This window comes from Nannospalax galili, unplaced genomic scaffold (genome assembly GCF_000622305.1).
Source record: "Nannospalax galili isolate Female #2095 unplaced genomic scaffold, S.galili_v1.0 scaffold312, whole genome shotgun sequence".
Classification (NCBI taxonomy): Eukaryota; Metazoa; Chordata; class Mammalia; order Rodentia; family Spalacidae; genus Nannospalax; species Nannospalax galili.
In genome coordinates this window covers 7,633,936-7,658,489 of record NW_008335967.1, presented here as the reverse complement: position 1 = coordinate 7,658,489, position 24,554 = coordinate 7,633,936, and the positions used below count along the sequence as shown (strand labels likewise).

Genomic DNA, 24,554 nt, shown 5'->3' with positions numbered 1-24,554 from the left:
TATGCATATATTGCCTGCATGTAGGTAAGTGCACTTGTGTCATGCAATGCCCCTGAGGATGGAAGACCATCGGATCCCCTGGAACTTAAGTTATAGACAGTTGTTAGCTGCCATGTGGGTACTGGGATTCGAACCTGGGTCTTCTGCAAGAACAACCAGTGTTCTTAACCGCTGAGCCATCTCTCCAGCCCCATCAGTATATTTCTTTAAGAGTTCAAGGGATTATACTTCCCAGATATTAGTCTTAAGTCTATATAAAAAGTTATTTAGACAATTATTTCTCATTGATGATTTTGTTCCTAACCAGGAAGTACTGCTCAGATGTAAAACTTACCATGGTCTCCAATACTGTAGTGCCCAATACTGTAGTGCTAAGGGAGACAACCAGCTATTGTTCTAAAATGATGGCTAAGTTTTCTCCCCCTATCTAGAAGCCTTTGATAAGGAACTGACACTGATTCTAACCACTCTAACAGCTACCAAAATACCTGAAAGCAAATCCCGAATCTATCACTCTAGAGTCCAGCCTTGGAAGACAAGAAAAAATGAGAAGGAACCCAATAGAGTGATGCTTTTGGAAGCCCTTGCCAAGAAATTCCAATGGACTCCACTATGAACATTTGAAAACTGCCCTGTTCTGACTTTTTTCTAGTTCCCTGTCTAGAACTTGTTATGCTAATTGCCTTTACTTCTCCTTCTCATCTCCTATTCAGGATTCAAGGATTTTCTTTTCCCCCTAGAGATAAGAGTTATGCAATTTGGGAATCTTTTAGATAGACCCACTGAAGGGGTACTCCAATTGCCTTACCATGTGTTCCTGTTCAGCATGGAAGAAGCCAGAGCAGTCTGCGTCCTGATTCCCTATTAGCAATTTGGGTAACCTCTTCAGAGGATGGTGTGATAAGGACAGGAGGTAGGAAGTGGCTAGGCAGGTAGGGTAAAAAGACCCCAAAGAAAAGTAGCCAGTTGGACCTCTTAGCAACATACTCTGTTCCAAGGGTCTAAAATATTTGGGAGCTTTTATCTAATCCTTAAAAGATTTTAGGGTTACTTCTTCAGAGGGGGAAATGTTAGAATAGCCAAAAGCCCCATTTAAAAAAACAGAAAAAAAATTTAATTCTGTCTAATAGTTCAAATAAAAAACTTTTAGGCTGTATACCTCCAGTATTTTATTCTCTGTGACTCAATCCTTGGTACTGAATCAATGGCTTTTATTTGAATAAACACTATGGGCCATTCAGCAGAGAGCAATTTAGCTTCTAAATTACTGTTAAACAACATTTATAAATGTCATTCTTTCTAAAGCTATGAACATACAGCCATTTAACAACTATGTTTTAGTCTCTTTCAGGTCTTTTTCAAAGCTGCCACACTGGCCTAATTTTAGGCTGCCAATGGTAATCTACCAAATTATTTCACCATTATGTCTGTTACCATGGTTAAAGATAAACTGACTATAAGATATTTGGAATTTAGCTGGCAAATCTTCTGACCTTGACTAAAGTTTCTATTTTAAATTTACTCATCAGAGAATTTTAAAAAGTTAAAGACTAGTTTTCCAGTATGTCATAGAATATTTTTCTTTCCAATAACAGACAACTACAAGCTTTATTCATTAAAAAAAGTCCAGTTCTTTGTTCTTGTTCCTGTGTAAACAGTAACTTGAATTTTTAGGGCCTGTATCTGGCAACTGCTACAGACAAATGAGTCCTTCTTTGCAATGGAACTGACTTTCACTTAAAAAAATCAGAAGCAAATGACTAGCATTTCAAAGTCATATAACTATGGAGGTAGAAATTCCTAGTTTGGACATACTAAGGTATCTGCAATACAAAAACTTTATATTACTAAATATTCATTTTTTAAAATATTTTATTATTTTTGTTTTATGTGTATGCGTGTATTGCCTGCATGTACGTAAGTGCGCCCGTGTCATGCAATGCCCATGGAGGACAGAAGAAACTACCGATATTGTTTTTGCTAGCCTATTACCCGGTATATTCAGGGGTAAGGCTTAGAAGCTTTTTGACTCTAGAAATGTTGCTGAGTAGTGAGTGGCTCAGGAGGACATTGCTAGGGAATAGCTCAAGGCTCTATTTTACCTTTAATTTCTCCATGAGAGCTGATTGTGCTATCTGCACTAAGTACAGGAACTACTGGTTCAAAAACAAAACTGTAACTTAAGACAGAGTTGACAAAAATCTCTAGATTAGGTGCTTTTTAAAAAGCAAGATAATAGAGCTCCCAATCTCTCAAAGTGTTTCACTTTCTCATCTGTAAAGTAAAGATAAAAGATAACTTTTTGTTTTGTTTGAGGCAGAGAGCAGTCCAGGCCTGTCTTGAATTTTGTAGCCCAGGATAGCCTGGAAATCACAGGGATCCTCCGGTCTCCGCCTCCAGAGCGCTAAAATTACAGGCATTTTCTAACACACCCACACAGGGTAACATTTAAGGTGCATTTCTTTTCTAAGTTTCTGATTCTTTAGTAAAAAGATTCTAGCATAAGGTAACATCAAACAGGAGTGTCACAGCCTAAGGCAAAAGAGAGCAGGAAGAAAGAAAAAGATAAGAGCACAGGCTTTTCTGAGTTATGAAAAAAGCTCAGTTCACTAGAGACCAGTTTCTTCAGCTGTGTGTGGAGAAACTGAATGCGGGAGTCCCCCAAAATTAATTCACAATCAAACACACAGTGGATTCCAGGTGTTTCTGACTGTGCTCACATGCCTTCTCTGTAACCTTGGTTCTGAGTACACAGGTGCAACTGGCACTGTGCCTGCTGCCCTGCTGCTCATAACTACTGTGTCCTGTGAACTGCAGTGTTTCTACCACACGGTTTTCTGCTCTTTATAAAACATGACATAATTTTTGAAAACAAAGACTTTCAATATTTTCTTACCATCATCTCTCAGCATGGGACTACATTAGAATGTTTGATTTTAAAAACTGAGGCTTGAGTTTCTTTTCTTTTTCTTTTTTTATTTTTTTCAGACAGGGTCTCCGTCTAGTCCCAGCTGGCCTGGAACTCACTATACAGACCAGGCTGGCCTTGAACTCACAGAGCTCTGCCTGCCTCTGCCTCCCAAGTGAGGGTTTCATTTTTTTAAGATGTTAACTGAGGGCTAAGAAGATATTTCAGTCAGTAAAGTACTTGCCATGTAAGCAGTGAGGCTGCATAGGATCCTTAGAACAAACATAAAAAAGCCAGGTGGCTAGCAGACCCTAAACTTGTAATTCCATGACTGGAAAGACAGAGACAGTAAGATCCCTGGAGCTAGCTGGAGAGCCAGACTAGGCCAGTAAGAGAAATACAGTTGAAAGAATGAAAGAATGGAAGAATGGGAGAGAGGGAGGAAGGGAGAGAGGGAGGGAGGACAGAAAGTGGACACACACACTATTAACTGAATTTTGGATTGGAATTATGACAGAATGACACTACAGCAGTAAAGACCCAGTAAAGTAAAGAAAAAAAACAAAACAAAACAAAACTATCTTCTTCTGGTTGAGAGGATGAACTCTCTGGCCTGGGGATAGACCTCACATTCCAGTTGAGCAGAATCAAAGACCTGGCTAAGGGACCATCCCTCAGGAAGACAGGTTCACCATAAGACACACTAAGGACGTAGAATGATTAATTAGTCCTTTAATGAGATAATATACTTTTCCTTCCCAGAATTCCCACCCCCTAGTCCTTCCAAGCCTTTATGCAATTTGTTGGGTCTGCCCAGCTTTCAGAGATGCAACTTTTCCTTTTTCTCTTTCTTGCAGATGCTGGCCAGAACACAGTATGTTTTTTTCTGGTATTGTGGGCTTCCTGACTTTCTCTAAAGCTCCCCTCCCTGCCACGTGGCTGCCTGCTGCCAGGTGGCCAACTTCCATGCCATTTTAACAGCAAGGCCTTTTTCCTGATCTTCTCCTTTCTGGTCTGAGTATCTGTTGAGATTTAAAGCTTGCCTGCCCAGGGATTTTCTTTTCTTTTCAACATGAATAAAACTGTCCTCTTTGGGGATTAAAGAGATGGCTCTGTGGTTAAGAGGACTGACTGCTCTTGCTGAGGACCTGGGTTCAATTCCCAGAACCTACATGACAGCTAACAACTGCAGTAATTCCAGGGGATCTGACCTCCACAGGCATTGCATGACATGGGTATAATTATATAGACAGGCAATATACTCATACATGTACAATGAAAATAATAAAATGTTTTTTAAAATTGTTCTCTTTGAATAAAACTTGGTTTTACTTGACTTTTAAACTTTTCCTGCCTTTTAATTTACTCAGCAAAAAATATGAACCCTTTCCTGCACCCTTAGACAGTATCAAGAATTTCCAATAATTTCTGAAATGCCTCAAAACATACCTGGCATTTTTGTACTATGTATGTATACAAAGCTGGTTCTCAGCAAAAAAATCAAAGTAGCAATCAACTGAAAAATGCTGAAGATGCTCTACATCCTCCAGTATGAAATATTCAGCCAAGACTTAATTCTTTACGAAAAAATAAACAAAACATCCATCTCATTAATATGCAAATAACATTTCATTATCACATGTGTTGTATGTTAGAGGGACAGTGCCTGTGCACTATACTTAGTTTATGTATGTTATCTCATTTAATCATCATAGCAATCTTACAAGGATTCTCATCTGAATATTATAACAAGGTACTAAAGCTTAAAAAAGTTAAACTCTTTCAAGATTATCAAATACATATAAAGTCAGCTATCTAAGGATTATTCAGGAAAGTTAAATATGTTCTTCAATACATAATAAATCCAAACTGTTGTGTATAGTTAGCATCACACACCAGAAAAATAGGTATAGTTTGTCAGTAGCCTGTAGCAATTAGAGGGGAAACAAAAGATACATTTTCTTACATTTGACTTCAGTAAGAAGTTGAATTTTTAAAACTTACAATTCAATGTTTTAACTGTTACAATTTTACTACTGAAATAATGAGTTGATATTTTATATGCCTGAAATTCATACTTTCATATTCAGTGTCTTTTGGTTCTAAAGAAAGAATTAGCATTGTAACAAAGTACATCTGAACACCCTCCAAGACCGAGACATGACTGCAGCAGTTTAACTTAGGCATTTAAAAAGTGAATTATTATTACTTACAATAGATAGAAAATGACAAAATAGACTGGATAAAGAATCCAAACATCTACACACTTAGTAAGAAGTACAAACTTCTTAACTTCATACAAACTTATGCTTTAACACTTCATATACAAGGGGCCAAATGACTGAGAATCTTAACTTTTAGGAATATGAAGAAAATATTTAGGGGCTTGGTCTCTTCCGAGTTCTCTACTTGTACTGAACACAGCTACACAGAAAGAAAGCTGTACATCTCCACATGGAGTCCTCTAAGTCAATGTATCCTTTGGTTCCTTGGCTCTACTTTTATACTAGGTTGAACAGTGTTTCCCGAACTTCAGGTCTACTGTAATCGCAGAATGTTATCTTATTTAGGCTGGGCACCATGCCTTTAATTAGAGGCAGATGGCTCTCTCTGAGTCTGAGGTCAAGGCTAACCTGGTCTACATTGTGAGAACCTGCCCAAAAAAAAAAAAAAAAAAAAAACCCACATCTTATTTGGAAATTGGCTCTTTGCAGATATAATCAATACAGGATCTCAAAAGGGACAGTAACTTACGTAAGTCCTAACTGCAGTGACTGTTGTCCTTGTATTAAGAGAACAGGACACAGAAATAGAAGGCGGCAGGCAATGTACAATGGAGGCAGACTGAAATGATGTATCTAACCTGGAAGTTGGCTTACTCCTGTAATCCCAGCCCAGGAGAGGCTGAGGCAGAAGGACTGCTACAAGTGGAGGCTAGCCTGGGCCTGTGAGATTCTGTTACAACAAACAAAGTAACAACAAAGAAATGATACGCTTATATGCCAAGGTATACCAAGGACTGTACACCAGAAATTAGAAGTCACAAAACAGTTTTTCAGAGTATCTTTCCAGAAAGAACCAACCCTACTGACACTTTGATTCTAGACTTCTGACTTCCTGAGCTATTAAAGAGTTTGTTGGGGCTGGAGAGATGGCTCAGCAGTTTAGAAAACTGGTTGTTCTTGCAGAAGACCTGGGTTCGAATCCCAGCACCCACATGGCAGCTAACAACTGTTCGTAACTCCAGTCCCATGGGATCCAACAGCCTCTTCTGACCTCCACAGGCATTGCACAACACGATGCACTTATCTACATGCAGGCAATACATGCATACACATAAAATAAAAATGATAAATAAAAATTTTAAGAAAGAGTTTGTCTTAAGCCAGCCAGTCATTTGTTTTCAAAGCCCTACAAAATCAATATAACTTCTTACAATAATCTTTATATAGTCACTGAGTTAATCTGTCCAATTATCACAATAAATATATATATAGAAGCACTCTCGGAGAAGATGCTGCATGAAAGTATGGTGGTGACATTATTACCACCACTAGCACTACCATCATTACTATGAAAGTCAATATATATGTATGTACACTACTAATCATAGCTTTAAAAAAAGGTGTATACCTTGCCAAGGATCTTCACATCAGAAGTTACTTTTTTAAACTCTCAAACACATGAATTATATGAAAGTCTCTTCAGGGACCAGCAGGATGGCTCACTAGGTAAACACATTTGCCACTAAGCCTGACCACCTAAGTTTGATCTCAAGAACTCACATACTAGGAAGAAAGAACCGACTCCCACAAGTTGTGTTCTGACCTCCATATGCACACCATGACATGGATCCCCCAAAAATAATTAAATATTTTTAAAAAGTATGTACCAAAGGCCAGCGAGATAGCTCAGTAATTAAGAGCATGGGCTACTTTTTGCAGGACTCAGGTCCAGATCCTAGCACCCACATGGTGGCTAACAACCATCCATTTCCAAGGGATCCAACACCCTTTCCTGGTCTCCATGGGTATTGTACAAACACGGTGCACTTAGATATACATGCAGGCAAAGCACTCACACACATAAAATAAAAATTTTAAAACCACCTTAAAGTGGGTACCATTACACCTACTTTTTAGAAAATGTCTCTTCAGTGTGTTGTTCTGTTAAGGGAACTTTAGTATAGGAGAAACAATGATGTAAGAGTCAGCAGATCTCGTTTTGGCTTTATCACTACTTTGTGACTGTGGTCAAGCTCAATCTCTAATGCTATCATATAAAGTAAAATGTTTACTAGGAACTGTGTCTCTAAAGTCAAGCTCTTGAGTATACCTTTTTCCTTGTAAACAAATAAAACTAAAACCTAAATTATTTAGACTAGAGATAACCAAATTGGAGGATGTGGGTGAAAAAATAGGAACTCTTATTACAAAAATCAGAAAATCCTAAGTGAAAAGGCAACTATTATAGCAACTACATTAACCAATGATTTCTGCTAGAACAATCTTATTTTTGGAGAGTCATGACCAGTAACTGAAACAAGCAAAGTTGAGATTTTAAAATGCCACATGATTACATGACTTTGCTGTGTAAGTGATAAACAGCAAAAATCAACTAAATGTTCACTGTTCTAGCATTGGACATTAGACTCCTGACATTTCATGGTTACCACTTACAACTAAGAGTCTTTGTTTTTTTTGTTTTGTTTGTTTTGAGACAGGTCTTTTTGGTTAGCCTGGAATTTGCTATGTAGACCAAGCTGGCCTTGATCTTACAGAGATCCACCTGCCGCTACCTCCAGAGTGTTGGGGTTAAAGGGATGTGCCACTTCGCCTAGCCCTGTAGCAGTCATTTTCGTCTTCATGAGAACTTTAGAATCCATGAAACAGGACTCTGGCAACTTTGGGGAGCAACTCATCAGGTCATGTTTGGAAAATGTGAAGAAGTAATAACAACAGTAGAGATAACCTTTACAGGGGTACAGTGTGCTTGACACTATGGTACACATACTGTCAATTAATCCAGAAATAAATACAAAAGATGGTATCAGAATCTTTTTTTTTTTTTTTTTTTTTTTTTTTTTTTGCTATTTGAAATGTTTGGTTTTTTTTTTTAGAAGAAGCATTTCATTACAGCTTTAACATACTCAAATGGCCTTAAGAGTAAAAATAAATTGGTTTATCTGGGCCAACTCTATAGCCTTAAACACCCAAAAAGGAAAGTATAACCAAAGATTAAAGGGGTCAATATATATTTTTAAGAGTCCATATGTTTAGCTAAAGGTATCAGAATCTTTTTATAGGTGCAAAGAGAGTAAAATTCAAAGAAGCTAAGCAACATAACAAAAATCATACAGATCTTCAAGAACAGGATTCAGCCCCAAATCTGAAAATTGCTATTGGTACCCATTAAGATACAGTGTCTTAACAGCTGTCACTCTCGAAGAGTTGTGAGTAAAAAGGACTAAGTCATATTTTTTTATGGTTTTCTTAATCATTATTTTAAAAAAATTTAATAACTACATGATTAGAAGAAGTATTTCATTATAGCTTTAACATATTCAGTAACACACTCCAGAGCAAGAGTACATCTCTTTCACAAGTGGGTGCAAGTTTCTAGGTTCACAGTTGAATTAATACAGTTATACAATATTGAACTCAGTGTAATCCCTGTAAGACATAAAATTGAATGACTTTTTAACCATTAAAAAAGATCTGCATTTCATTTTACAATATATTGTTCCTTGCAGAAAGACTCATTGTTTTTGCTACTAACACTGAGACGTTGGTGCATGCATCTCTAATCTGTATGTATCTGTGAAGAACAGACAAGGACAGTGACATAAACTTTTATGCTTCTTCCTCAAATATAATACATTTAAAAAAATTGTTTTTTTTCTGTGTGTGTATATTATACAGAACATCCCAAACCATCTTATTCAACTATATATCCACTTCCCAGATGGCACCCACCCATAGCCTCCCTCCCCACTAGAGCCTTTATACTCTGTTATCCCTGCTACTATCTGCTGTGTTGTTGGCACCCCCAGCCATTCCCCACTACTTGTCCATCTGGTGAATCTAGTCAGCCTATCTAGAGGTCTTTGTTTTAGGAGGGTCAGCTGTTTCTTATCTAGCAGCAACCAGTTGTCAATATTCCTTTAGATAAGATTGAGGTCTGCTGTTCATTTTCCCAGTTCTATGCTGGGTTACTATCTGGGAGTGCCTTTGGCCACTCTGGCCAAAAACCCAAAAGAAGGTATCTCATAACTGGCATTGTTGTTTATTATGTGGCCTTTAGCTATGCATATGGACTCTTAAAAAATTATATCGGCCCCTTTAATCTTTGGTTATACTTTCCTTTTGGGTGTTTATTAAGGCCATACAGTTTGCCCAGATAAACCAATTTATTTTTACTCTTAAGGTCGTTTGAGGATCTGTTCCTCAGTCAGGATGGTCGAGTGGTCTAAGGCGCCAGACTCAAGCCCTGCTTCCCTAACTTATAAACATTCATCAAGTTGACATGTTTTTTGTGATTTTCAGAATATATATTTCTAAAAAGTTAAAACATATGCATATAAACACATATACAGCCTCTATGTACTAGTCAGTAGTCTTCCTTTTGCAAGGTAAAAAAATCTAATTGAAACTATCTTTTACAAAAGAGAATTTAGGGCTGCTGACATGCTCAGTAGATAAGAGTGTTTGCCACGCAAGCCTCATGAGCTGAGTTCAAGACCTAGAAACCACAGTGAAAAGGAGAAAACCAATTCCTGACCTCCACACATGCACTCTAGCATGCATGCACCTGTAACTCTCACACGTACATGCATGAACGCACGTACGCAAACACACACACACACACACACACACACACACACACACACACACCCTTTTCTAAAAAGAGAATCAAGTGAGAAAATCCAGGCAGAGCATCGTGCTAGTCTGTGGCTTTCCCTATTTCTGACCCTGTTTCCATCTCATTCTTTCCTCTCATTCGTCATTTTCTCCATGTTTCTCCTGAGGCTATTCCAAACTTTAGCCTTCGATCTCCTTGATGAAGGAAGCAAGTCTTTCCTACCAGCTCTAATTCTTTACACATTTGTGCAACAGCTTGGGTTGTTGAGCATATGTGGACTGATCACTATGGCCAAGGAAAACGGCATTTCTGGCCTTGCCTTAGTCACCCACATCTTTGCCAACAGAAGAATTAAGTGTAACAAAGGCCTAATTATTAGAGAAATTGCTGATTATTGGGAGATATTTTTTTAATTTTATTATTTTTTATTTTATGTGTATGCCTGTATTGCCTGCATGTATGTAAGTGCACCCGTGTCGTGCAATGCCCGCAGAGGAGAGAAGAGGCCATCAGGTGGCCTGGAACTGGAATTAGGGACAGTTGCCAGCTGCCATGTAGGTGCTGGGATTCGAACCCAGGTCTTCTGCAAGAACAACCAGTGTTCTTAACCGGTGAGCCATCTCTCCAGCCCCAAGGAGATATTTTAATTTCCTTTTATATTTCATCATTAAATTGGCTATTACAGTAATTTTTTCTATTTTATTTATTACTTTTATTTTATGTGTATGAGTGTATTGCCTGCATATGCATAAGTTCACCTGTATTGTGCAATGCCTGTGGAGGTCAGAGGAAGGCGTCAGATCCCCTGGAACTGGAGCTACAGATGGTTGTTAGCCACCATGTGTGTGCTGGATAACAAACCCGGGTCCTCTGTAAGAGCAGTCAGTGCTCTTAATTACTGAGCCATCTTTCCAGCCCCGTAATAGTCGTTTTAAGACTAGTACTTATTCACCAATTCATACACTAGTTAAATTTTTTAAAAATCCATGGTTAATTTTCTTCCTCAAAAACCTTTATTATCTGCAGCTTACAGAGGAGGAACTAAAGTTCCAAGATTAAGTAACATATTCAGCAGTACAAGCTAGTAAATGTCACAAACGAAACAGAACCTTACTCAAAAACAGTGCTTGGGGCCAGCCAGATAGCTCAGAGAGTCAGGCACTTGCCACCATGCCTGACAACCTGAGTTAGATCCCTAGGACCCACATGGTAGAAGAGAACTGATTCTTCCTACAAGTTGCCCTTGACTTACATGGGCATATCATGGCACACACACACACACACACACACACACACACACACACACACACACACACTTTTTTGTGGCTTAGCACTTCTTGTAAAATATGCTTGAAGCTGCATGGATCGTAGCCCTACATACACCCTATCTTCTCAGAGTCAAAGAGTCCAGAGTTGCCTTTGGATTGGTCCCCATAACAAAGAAAGTTCTCTGTGGTAATAAGAAGTAAGTTAACACTAGAGAAGCCGAGAAGGAAAACGAACCAGACATCCGCATTTATCTGCTAGTACTCTGGAATTGGCATTTAGTTATCCTGCAGTAAATAAAGTCTCACCACTCTACAGGTTTCAGCTTCTAAGTCAATACATTTCCCTTTTTAAAATAGTTTGTGCTGGATTCATCTTAGAAAAGAATCCTGACTGATACAAAAAACAGTACCAGATTTTGGACTTAATACTTCTCAAACATCTGTGTAGCCTTGGGCAAGTTACTACTTTGAAACGCCCTATTTATGTTCTTAAATACCTCACACACAGACACATTTACACATACATGAATACACATAACACATGCACATTTACATACATCTGGACTTAAGAAGATAAGAGGATTGAAAATTCTGAACTATTTTTAACTGATAGCAGCTGCCAATCAAGTTTGTGTTCTCAGACTAGTTTCTCACTAAGTTACTACATGGATCCCATTCCTGGCTCACATTTAGAAGCCATAAAACATTCATCCATGGGCTGGAGAGATAACTCAGCAGTTATAACTGTGCATTGCTCTTTCAGAGGAGCTGAGTTTAGTTCCTAGAACCCACACTACACAGCTCATAATCACGTGTAACTCCAGGTCCAAGAGACTCGATGCCCTTTTCTGGCTTCCGTGGTACCCACACACATGTAGCACAGACACACACGAAAGTTCACTGTTTTATTGTTGGCTATTGATTCCTTAAAGGCAATGACTAGGCCTACACTTCACAGTTCTTCCCCAGTTCTATAAGCTTCTGTTTACTCTCTAAGTATTAGTTATTTGTGGTTTTTCTTTGCTTTTCAAATTTAGTTAGTAGGTCAAAGTTCTTTTTCACATTTATCTTTTGAAACAGAACTTCATTTTCTCATAATTTGACCTGTATATTCATAAAATTTTTTATCAGTAATTTTTAAACGAATATTTTTTGTGTCAATTATCTTTGATGCCTTAAAACTTCAGGTTCATATTTGCATGCCTTCCCAAAAATAAAAAATTGCCTTGACTAGGAAATAAACACATATATGAAAGTATAGTATCATAAAAAACGCTCATTATTAACCTGAAACTGTCTGGCTTCTCCCCCACTGTCATTCCTGTTGCATACTGATCCTTCAAGAAAAAAAAAAAAAGATAAACCTATTTTAACACTACAAACTTCTAAATTATTCTTGATTATCATAACTGTAATAATATAAAATGAAGTTTAAAACTAAATATTAAAAACTTTAAAAATATCAAAGTAAGCTGGGCGTGGTGGTGCACGCCTGTAGTCCTAGCACTTGGGAGGCAGAGGCAGTTATTTTGATATATCACAGTGAAAGATTTATCGTCCTCTTTTTTTTTTTTTTTTTTTTTTTTTTTTTAAAAAAAAAAAAAAAAAAAAAAAAAAAAAAAAAAACAAACCATGCATAAAGGTATCATACGTTTGATTTTTTTTATACACATTATAATAAAATGCTTTACTTTCTCCTGCAAATTTCACCTTTGACATTAAAGTTCAAGTTCAAAATAACTTACAAATCAAGTTATGGCCTTGGAGTTTACACTAGTACTCAAAACAAACAACAAACAAAATCTAAAGCTTCTAAGACAGACACATGTATTTCATAAGTGAATATTAGTCAAAAATTGAACTGACAGCAAAATGAAAGAGGGGAAACAGCAACATGAGATGACTTTGTAAGCTGCATAAAGAATGTGAGTGGAACACATGGAGAACTAGCAGAAATGTTAAATACTTTATGTTTCCTTTTAAGAGTGAAGGGGTAAAGACTGTGGCTAAATTATAACAAGTAAAGCTGATATTTCAATAAAGATGAAACTGCTATATAAAAAAAAGAAAATAAAGGTAAATGTGGTTTGAATTTTATTTATGGTAGTATCACTTAGTATAAACCAAATACTACTTAATAACAGTCACAAAAGCAAACTGTTAAACACTTTTAATTATATACTCCAGGGCATATTAAACAGTATTCCAAATCAAATGTGACATGTTACATGTATAAACATTATATGAATTTTGAAAAATTATACTCTTAGCTTTCATCACAATTTCAAAAGGACCCATGATTGAAAATGTGCTATGAACCATTATCTGGTTAATTAAAAAGTAGCAATTAAAACTCAAAGAAATAGTTATCTGTCTCTAGTCAAATAATCAGCAAGTATCAAGTGTCAGTACTCAAAGCTTCTTTTCACTGGTGTACTACAGACACTTCTAGGACACTTTTATAAGCATACACTAGAGAGAAAAATCTGTATGACCTAAGACCTGAGAGAAATTCTCAATCTATATTTCTATATTTTAACAAAGACAAGAGAGAAGATTGGAAAGCAATTCTGCAGGAGTACAAACAATTCTAGAAGGGTCATTCTTGAGGAAACAAAAGAAAGCTTGAATGAGAATGACTGCAAGAAAACAAATTTTTATAGTTCTATCAGAGGCTTCAAGAATTTGAAAAATCAAGCAAAAATATAAATCATACAGACTGGAAATATTGTGATAGTGCACAGCACAGCACAGCTAGAAATGATCACAAAGAGTAATTGTAAGCAAAACACTGATTTAACCAGAAATTTTAGCCACTGGAGGGTAAGAGTAAACATTAAGGGCAAGCTTATTTAAAAACAAGCAAAATAAATAAATAAACAAATGACATCCTTTATCATAGGATCAGAAATCAACAAATAACATTACAAAAAAAAAATGACCAAGTCAAACAAGGTAGGCTATTTAACCCAGTGTGATTCCACAGGGCACTACTGCATTCTGAGCAGGACAATTTTTTGTTATGGGAGACTGGTTCTTAAAACACTGGTCAACAACAAAGGTCTATGGGCCAAATCGAGTAGCTTTTTGCAAATGAAGTCTTAAGGGAACATAACCGCAGCCATGCAGATTCATTTTGCACATCGTCTATGGTTGCTTCTATGCTGCAATTGCAGAGTTGAGTAATTATAGCAGAAACTTTACAAACCTCAAAATCTAAAACACTTGCTATTGAGCCCTTTATAGAAAGTCTGCCAACCATAACTTTGAGCATCTTATGACGTTTATTATGTAAGTGCTATCCACAAAGGCCAATACCCTAAAAGTAATTAGGAAAACTAAAACCTCACATCCGCACATTTGTAAATTCCAGTCCTCAAACCCCTACTAAGAATGAGGAATGGCAGAACTTTGGTTTAAGAACCACAAAACTATAACTATAAAGAATTAAAAATTACATCCTTCGGGGAGCAGAACTCAGAGCTTACATGTGGATAGTCTTGGGTTTTTTGTTTTGTTTTGTTTTGTTTTAATCTTTACTACAAACCTTGAAACAATGATCTCTGAAAAGTATTCAAGGGCATTTCTTTGAGAAAACTAATTTTAAAAGTAAAGGAGTAAAAGAGTAAATGTATTCTGGCAACCCCTAATAGAAAAATATGTAGTTATATTTGTTGATGTATCTTGTGGCATTTAAATATTTTTATTTATTATTTCTTTTGTGTATATGAGTGTATTGCCTGCATGCATGTAAGTGCACACCGGTGTTGTACAATGCCCACAGATGTCAGAAGATGGCACTGGATCCCTTGGAACTGGAGTGATGGACAGTTGTCAGCTGCCATGTGGGTGCTGGGAATCAAACCCAGGTCCTCTGCAAAACCAGCTAGTACTCTTAACTGCTGAGCCATCTCTCCAGCCCCTATTTTGTGACATTTAATACGACTGTGATGGTGAATGTTTAAATTGTGTACATCCAAACAGCTAAGAAAATTAACCTCAGATAAGAGAGGTGTTACTCTGCTAAGTGCATGTGAGTATATTTAAAACCCTCCAATCCGAAGGGAGGTTAGTTAGCCAAACAGCTCCATAAGGAATTTTTAGTGAAATCTGAACTGTTTCACATGAAAGGCCATATAAAGAAAATACTTAAAAAACATTACTTCAGTAAGGCAAGAAAAGCTTTCAAAAAATATTTTCTTAGAAAAAAAGGGAAGTTTACTTAGTATACTGCAAAGAATACCTATATCAAACATATATAAAAGTTTTTATTTTATCTTACTCTGGTTTCTTTGAGAATTTTCTTTTTATTTTTTACTTTTTTATGTGTATGAGTGTTGTGCCTGCATGTGTATAAGTACACCCATGCCATACAATGCCCACAGAGGACAGAAGAGGGTTTCAGATCCCCTGCAAGTTACGGATGTTGTTAGTTGCCATGTGGGTACTGGGATTCAAATTTAAGTCTTCTGCAAGAGCAGCCAGTGCCCTTATCCACTGAGCCATCTTTCCAGCCCATGAATTTTCTTATATTTAATCTCTTTGGCCAAACAGGTCTTTAAGCTAACTGGAAGTTTAAAAGTAAAGTGATACTAATATAGAACCAAAAGAGTGAGTAAATACATTATCAACATCAATACTATCAATTAAGAATTTTATATGAAAAACATGGCATTATATATGACATTATATATCTGTGGCATATTTTACCAAGAAGCAAATAAATATCCACTGATAAGATTATATTTCCAGATTTGCCTAATCTTTAAAATACTGTAATTATTGCTTATATGCAATTCTATTAAATTTAAAACTTGCCTGGATTTCCCTTTACACAGAAAAAGCTTAAAATATAATTACGTTTTTAATAGAAAACTAAATAAAGCATCAAAAATACTTTAGGGGCTGGAAATGTGGCTCAGTGGCTGAATGCTTGCCTCATGTGCACAAAGACATGAGTTCAATAACTAGCATTCTCCTCTCCAATCTTTAAAATGTTTTTGTTAGGAACTAGGACTTTAACTCACTCCCAACTGAGAAGATAATGTGTAAAAACAAATACTTGCTAAAAAAAAAAAATCTAAGACTACATAAAACAATTTTTTCTTTTTTGGTCGTTTTGAGACAGAGTCTCCCAGCCCCTGCTGGCCTGGAACTTCCTTTGTAGACTAGGCTGGCCTTGAATGCACAGAGATCTGCCTGTCTCTGCCTCTCCAGTGCATACATCACCACACCCACTAAAACAATAAACATTTTAAAGAATGTAAACAACACTCAGGAGTAAACATTTGACTGTATTTACAAAAAAGTTCTAATTTTTCTTTGGACTTTATGAACAATTCTAATAACCTAATTTTCTTTCTTTAAAAAAATTAAGGCAAGATAAACTTTCAATATTTTTCTATGATTCTAATTATGTGCATAATCCTGGAGATTTGGTTTAAATTATAACAGACAGTAATTAATCTAGCTATTTTGTTATTATAGAGTAAAAATTAGGGGAAAATATTTTAGGTATCACTTCTCAAATTGAGTTAAAAATGAAGTAACCAAAAAGAAAAATCACAATAATCTTCCTCTTAATAAAAATCCTAAAATATCTATTTTGCCATTATTTCAGGCAATACATAAAATACACATCATATATTTTTGGAAGTGAAACACTTAAAAATTAAAAGCTTTGACTATCAACTTACCTTCTTTTGATACCAGACTATAGCATCTGTGACTTTGGACGCCATTTATTCCACTGAAATTATACATTCGTCATTTTAATCTGTACAAGAGAGAAAAACATGCAAATGACTTTATTTCTACCTTCCAAGAGAAGACTCCTAGTATACATACATAGCACTCTGTCACCTGCAGAGCAAGGGGCACAACTCTGCTTGTGCTAATCACACCCTTCCCTCAGTGCTATTTTAGCAACAGGTTCTCTTGAGTAAACAAAAATCAGCTGTCATAAAAGATGTTTTTGTGTGAATATAGTACTTGAATGTTCTTAGAAAATGAATTGTCATCTAAGGACAAATAAATTTCAGAATTTTCCAGGTCATAATGGAGATTTTTCTTTTATAATTTAACATATACAAGAAACTAACTCATTCACTGTAGATCAGTTTTCCCTAGCGTCTATCAAGGAGTCAATCACTGTGAGTAAAGGAGGGTTTGATAGAAATGACAAAATTGTGTGTGTGTGTGTTTCTTCTTTTTGAGAAGGGTTTCCCTGTAGCCCCAGCTGGCCTGGAATGCACTATGGAGACCAGGCTGAAACTCAATCTCACAAAGATCCACCTGTCTCTGCCTCCATTTTGTTTTTTTAAAACAGGGTCTCCCTGTAGCCCCAGCCGGCCTGGAACACACTATGTAGACCAGGCTGGCTCAATCTCAGGTGTTGGGATTAAAAGTGTGCACCACTATGTCCAGCTAAAATCATATATATTTTTATAGTAAACACAATATCAAACTAGAATCAGCCAGAGAACCATATTAAATGCTAAGTCAATATAAGTTACTTACACAGGAATAATATTAAGGACATGCCAGCTATCACAGTTTGCTAATATTTAGAAAAAAACAGGCTGCTAAAGGAACAGTTGAAAGTCTTAAAAAGGAACCCTATGGGGGTGGAAAAGTGTCCTTCCTGATTTTAAACCAAAATCCCAGTACCAGGGGTGGGTTGCCTATCTATGAGCAGTTGGCCAAAAGGACCCCAGAGGTCCCCAAAACTATAAAGGTGGTTGCCAATAATGTTGGTTGCACACCTGAAGTGGAGGTAAGACCCTATTGCTGAAGATGCTGCTTGATGTGAGCATGGAAGAGGGAGAAATCAAGCTTGGACTAAGCTGGAAACTCCCTGCCACTGGAGGTGGCTTTCATAGTGCCAGAAGGCGCTATGCAGATGGCTGTGGGAGAACTGTCCCCCATTATCCTGTTCAATGAAGGACATCGCAGATCTCGCGTGCTGCACTATCAACATGTGAAGCAAGGTGTTCCCGCTGGCGTGATAGTGGCTCACCTAGTGTATGCACAACCAGCTAATTATCAACTGGACCTAATGTCCATTCATAGGGATGAAACGCACATCCAGTATTGCAGACCAGACCAACCCCCTGTGGCAGGAGAGGTTATAGGCCCCAGTGGAGAAGCCACTGCAACTGTATTGTTAGATGGATGGGATGCACCTACTAGTACCATCCAAGCATTTGTGTTTACGCCCATGAACTATTACTGCAGTTACTGTTTACATGTTCTTGCTTCTTGCTGTTTGTGCTTTTATAGCAGGTGGAATGCCACTAAATTGAACCATCAGGCCATGACAGAGGATGCAGAGCCTTGAAGAGTCCAGTGCCCTATTACAATGGGAGAAAAGTTGCCCCACCCCTTCTGAGGCTCAGGGATATTAGAGGAAAAGGCTGGTGGAAAATTTTGTGAGAGCCAGAGGAAGGGATGGAGAGTGTGACCCAGAGGATGTTCCTCTGACCCTGTGATGACAAGCCCTGGACCCACCTCCTTCCTTCCCACGCTCTACAAAGAAGCCACTCCCCTTCCCTCTTCCAGCCAATCAGTTGACCATAGTCGCTTTCAGGGGCGGGGCTAAGGGTATAAAAGCTGGGAACACCAAGAGGCTGGTCTCTCCTCATTTTGTAAGGCTGTCCAGAACCACAGGATTTATGTCTGGGTGTGGACTTTCAAACACAGCCATGGTGGGGGGGGGGGCTGCTTCTCTGTAAGTAAACCCGCACCCCAAGCACGGTTAGCAAGTCCAATAAACTCCTTAAGATTCTTCAAACTGGGGTTTGGAGAATTTTTTTCCTCAGGCTGTTGCAAGAACCCTGGGAGGAAGGGATTGGATGCCACATGCACCTCCCAGAGGTGAATCTGATACAACTGGCATCTTTCTTATGCTTGTCTAAGTTCCCTTCATACTGATAGCAGTTAACGTTGAGATGTTTTTCCCATGACCATGCTACAGACAGCATCTCTGTTGTGGTATTAAGGATAAGGCAAACACGCACTCAGAAGCAGAATCTGACCAGGCACTCATTAGAAATCAGGATCTTAAAAAGAACACCCAAGAAGTAGGCAATATTTATAGTTCTTTTTATTAACATGAAAAATAACTGAGTAAAGCAATAAATACAATTGGGTTCTGTTGACATTGAAAATAAAAATAGCTACCTGATTATCGCAATGTCAATTCTCAACTTCATGCACATTATTTAGAGATTTCAAAGTTTACCTCCTCTGACGCTTTTTTGGTCAGGTGTGGTTACCTTCATTTCTCTCACCAATGTCTTTAGGGAAGCTCTTCTTTATTGACTTAAAATTTCCAGCTTGGGTTTTTGTCTTTGAGATCTCTGGGGTGATTCATTCATTTTAATCATAGTTTTTAACTCAAGATTTCCCACTTGATTTTGCTAAAGGTCTGTTCACTACAGCTGTCTACTCTCATATCTGTTTGCCAAGACAATTATATACACTTTGCAAACTAATCATAATCTCCCTATACAAACTACAATAAGTGGTACAAAAAATTGGAAATCAATTTTTCAATAGACCTAATCTTTTTTGTTTTTGTTTTTATTTTTTGAACCAGGGTCTCACATATGTAACCCTGGCTGGCCTGGAACTCGCCTGTCTCTGCTAGAATTAAAGAAAGACGTGCCACTATGCCCAACACTGTACCCAATCTTTATTGAAAAAAATTCCAGATTATCTATCAAGTATCTTCTTTCCAAAAACTCCAAAAAGCATGAATTCATTCATGATAAAAAGTGTGAAAGGATTTTAATGACCACATCTATTAATGTTCTATATTGTATACTTAAGAGACTATTTATATGGTCACATATAAACAATAGCACTGAGGGCCATGAGACAGTTCAGTGGATAAAGATGCTTGCTTTGCCACCAAGCATGATGACCAGAGAGTTCCCACTGGGATCCACATGCTGGAAGGAGAGAACTGACTTGTCCTTTGACCTCTATATGAGCCCAGTGGCACGTGCATACAACACACACACACACACACACACACACTAAATAAATGTAAAAAAAAAAGTACTGAAAACAAAAAGAAATTCCTTAATAAAAATGAGGAAAACACTGTCTGCCTTAAAATAAAATTATCTGAAAGTCAAAAGTTTTTTAACTTTAAATAATTATTATTATCATGCATGTGAGTGCATGATGCACATGTGTGTATGTGGCACAGTGTTCATGTGGAGGTCAGGTTCTCGCCTTTTACCTTTACATGAGTTCAAGGATCCAACTCAGGTAGTCACTCTTGCAGAGACAGTGCTTTACCCTGTTCAGTGATCTCACCAATCCAAAGCTTTAAGCACACCTTGGTTTATTAACCCACACTTAGAAACAAATGTCAAAACTCCAACAAACTATTAGTTGTATAAAATATTCTATATATTTTTAATTATAGTTATTTGAATCTTCAGAAATAAAAACAATTTTCTGTTTAAAAAAACTCCTTTGGTAAGGTGTGTGCTCTACAACTCATTTAATAGTTTTTCCAGTGTGTTAACAACCTTTCAGTGACACTGAGTGGCTCAGAGCTATTTTTAAAACAGGTTTTACAACATGCTGAGACAGATTTATGAATCAGACATCTGACAAAGCACACTCAAATTTCTTACAACTAAAATTCAAGTAACCAAACATAAGGACAAAGAAATAACGAATTTGAAATATGCAAACAAAAGTAATTAACATACCACAAACAACAAATTTAACAAGTAAACAAAAGTAATTAATATACCAACAAATGATTTTGTGGATACAAAGATTGCTAAAGCCTTTCCAACTTTGATTCTGTAATAGTCCATGCTTATGGTCCCTTTTGTCATGACTATTTATGTTAAATAACCTTGCTAATGATAAATAATATTCAAATATATACAATGTTAATGCACAGAGGAGAGAAGCATAAAAAACTTCAACCTTGAATAGAAAATCTATAGAATTTTTTTTCTATGTTCAGTGTGTGTGTGTGTGTGTACAAGTTCATGTTTGTACACGTGTGTGCATATGTATACGGAGGCCACAGGTTGAAGTTGAAGCTCTTCTTCAATTACTTCTCCACTTCATTTTTTGAGCCAGTATCTCTCCCTCACTGATCCCGGAGCTCACATTGGCTAGGCTGATTGACCAAACAGCACTGGGATTCACCTGTCTCTACTCCCTGAAGCACAGGACTTACAAGCAGGTTCCACCATGTCTGTTTTCATGTGGTTACTGGGAATCCAAACTCAGGTCCTCATGCTCCACGGCAGGCACATTACCATCTGAACCATTTCTCTACATCTCAACATCTTTTTAAAACTCAACTGATCTGATACAAGAATGGGCATTATAATATGAAAAAATATGATTCTAAAACCACAGTTAACTCTAGGTATAATATTTGAACCTTCCTATAGACAGTCTGAGCTAATTCTTTTTATGACACAGAATTAATCACCATAACTATCAAAATATCCAGAAACAATGATTAAATCAATTTCCACAAACAACTCATTTACAATGCGAAAGGCTAAGGTGGAGGGAAAAGACTACAGAAAAAAACAGTATGTATGTGAAGTGTGCTTTCATAGAATCTCACCAATAACACTAATGAGCAGGAAGAGAGATCTTTGTACACAATGAGATGTTTCTAAGTCAGATTTTTAGCTACTCCTTATATTTCAAATTATTCTATGAAATAGTATAATTACAATGGATTCCTCTGATTTTTTTCACAACAAATGTCTGACTCGCATGACTCCCCCGCTCAGAAAACAATTCACTCCCACCTCTGACAAGCTGCTTCTGCCTTTACTGCCACTTTATGCTTTTCTCTATTCAGTCAGCTTTTACTTCTCCAAAATAAAGTCTCCTTAATAAGTGCTCATCTTGACTAAAAACTGAGTTTAATGTCTCTCTTCCAGTACTAACCTGTACTGAGAAGTATGACATTTAAAATGCAAATGGATAGCCATTCAAGTCACTTGACCAGTGTAAACACTTAAGAGGAAGAAGGGAGGCCAAGATTCTTCTCTGCATCTCACTAGGTACCTCTCTGCCAAGACTGTCACTGCACTGAAGAACTATTTGCTGAACTACACACTCAACTTTACCACATCCAAGTCCCACATAAACATTGCCCATACTTCAACATCACTACAGACACCCAAAAGATCCAGAACATTACAAGGGAATACTTTAAACACCTACACTCTATTAAATTTGAAAACCTAAAAGAAATGGATGGATATCTAAAAACATGGGAACCACCAAAGCTGAACCAAGAAGAGATCAACAGTTTAAACAGACCCATAACATATAAGGAAACTGAGTAACACAAAAACTCCCGACTAAAACAAGTCCAGGCCCAGATGGATTTACAGCAGAATTCTACCAGACATTTAAAGATGTGCAATCAATACAACTTAAATTATTCACAAAGGTAAAAACAGAGGGAGAACTCCCAAATTCATTCTATAAAGCCAGCATCACTATAATACCAAACCCAGGTAAAGACACAACCAAAAGAGAAAACTACAGACCCATATCCTTAATAAACATAGATGTAAAAATTCTCAACAAAATACTTGCAAACTGCATATAGACGTTCATCAAAAAGATCACTTACCATGACCAAGTAGGCTTTATTCCAGAGATGCAGGGATGGTTCAATATACACAAGTCAATAAATGTCATAAATGATAAAAATGGACTCAAAGATAAAAACCACATTGTCATCTCAATAAATGCAGAAAAGGCCTTCAACAAAATTCAACATGCATTCATGATAAAAGTTTTTAAGAGAATTGAACTGGAGGGAACATACCTCAACATAAAGCCATATACAACAAACCCACAGCCAACATCATTCTAAATGGAGAAAAACTGGAAGCATTCCCATTAAAATCAGGAACCAGACGAGGCTGTCCACTATCTCCACTCCTCTTTAACATAGTGCTTGAAGCTCTTGCAAGAGCAATAAGATAAGAGCAGGAAATTAAAGAAGTAATAATTGGAAGAGATATAAAATTCTCCCTTTTTTCAGATGATATGTTATTATATCTAAGAGATGTCAAAAATTCCACCAGAAAATTCCTAGAAATTATTAAATCATTCAGTAAAGTGGCAGGTACAAAATTAATTTACAAAAGTCCGTAGCCTTTCTATATACCAATAGCAAGCAGTCAGAGAAAGAGCACATGGAAACACTTCCCTTCACAACAGCGGTAAAAAACATAAAATATCTCATAATAAAACCTGACCAAAGACATTAAGACCTCTACAATGAAAATTTTAAATCTTTAAGGAAAAAGATTGAGGAAGACACCAACCAAAAGCCATTTATAGTTTCAATGCAATGCCAATCAAAATCCCCATGACATTCTTCACAGAATTGGAAAAAAACTATCCTAAGATTCATATGGAAGCACAAGAGACCTTGGATAGCCAAAGCAACCCTGAGCACTAAAAGCAATGTTGGGAGGATTACTATATCAGATTTTAAACTGTATTACAGAGCTGTAGTCATAAAAACAACATGGTACTGGCACAAAAATAGATCCGTAGATCAACAGAACAAAATTAAAGACCCAAATATGAGTACACGCAATTTCAGCCACCTGATATTTGACAAGGGGCCAAGAATATTCACTGGAGGAAAGACAGCATATTCAGCAAATGGTGCTGGCAAAACTGAATCTGTATCTGTAGAAGAATAAAACTAAACCCCTATCTTTCACCTTCCACAAAAATCAACTCCAAATGGATCAAAGACCTCAATGTGAGACCTGAAACTCTGAAACTGTTAGAAGAAAACACTGGTAATAACCTACAATATATAGGTGTAGGAAAGGATTTTCTAAAGTGGACATCAATTGCTCAGGAAACAAGGTCAAGAATCAACAAATGGGACCTCACTAAACTAAAAAGCTTCTGTACATCAAAAGAAGCCAACCAAGGAAGTGAAAACCCAGAGAATGGGAAAAAAATCTTCACCAGCAACACATCTGACAGGTTTAACATCCAGAATACATAACGAACTCAAAAAACAAAGTATCAAGAAAGGAAGTAACACAAATAAAAGATGGGCTAAGGAGCTGAAAAGAGAGTTCTCAAAAGAGGAAATAAAGATGGCTAAGAAGCATCTTAAAAGGTGTTCAACATCATTAGTAATGATGGAAATGCAAATTAAAACCACTTTAAGATTTCATTTTACCCCAGTCAGACTGGCTAAGATCAAGAGAACAAATGATACCAAATGTTGGAGGGGATGTGGGGAAAGGGGAACACTTCCCCACTGCTGGTGGGGCTGCAAACTTGTTCAACCCCTATGGAAGGCAGTGTGGAGAACTCTTAAAAAATACAAATGAACCTACCATTTGACCCAGTTATACCACTCCTTCGCATATACCCAAAGAACTCGTGCTATTGCAGAGACACTTGTACATCCATGTTTGTTGCTGCTCTTTTCACAATAGCTAAGAGATTGAAGCAACATA

At 37.1% G+C, this 24,554-nt stretch overlaps 1 protein-coding gene across 3 annotated transcripts in view; it reads right to left on the bottom strand.

Moving 5' to 3' along the window:
- Phtf2 (putative homeodomain transcription factor 2) overlaps window positions 1–24,554 on the bottom strand; it is a 139,284-nt gene that overhangs the window by 90,382 nt on the left and 24,348 nt on the right. For all 3 annotated transcript variants that reach the window (XM_008830781.3, XM_029562366.1, XM_029562365.1), the window contains one exon: window positions 16,734–16,813. In XM_008830781.3, the coding sequence (XP_008829003.1) occupies window positions 16,734–16,778 (45 nt within the window). In that variant the 5' untranslated portion in view covers window positions 16,779–16,813. The remainder of the gene's footprint in view (window positions 1–16,733; window positions 16,814–24,554) is intronic.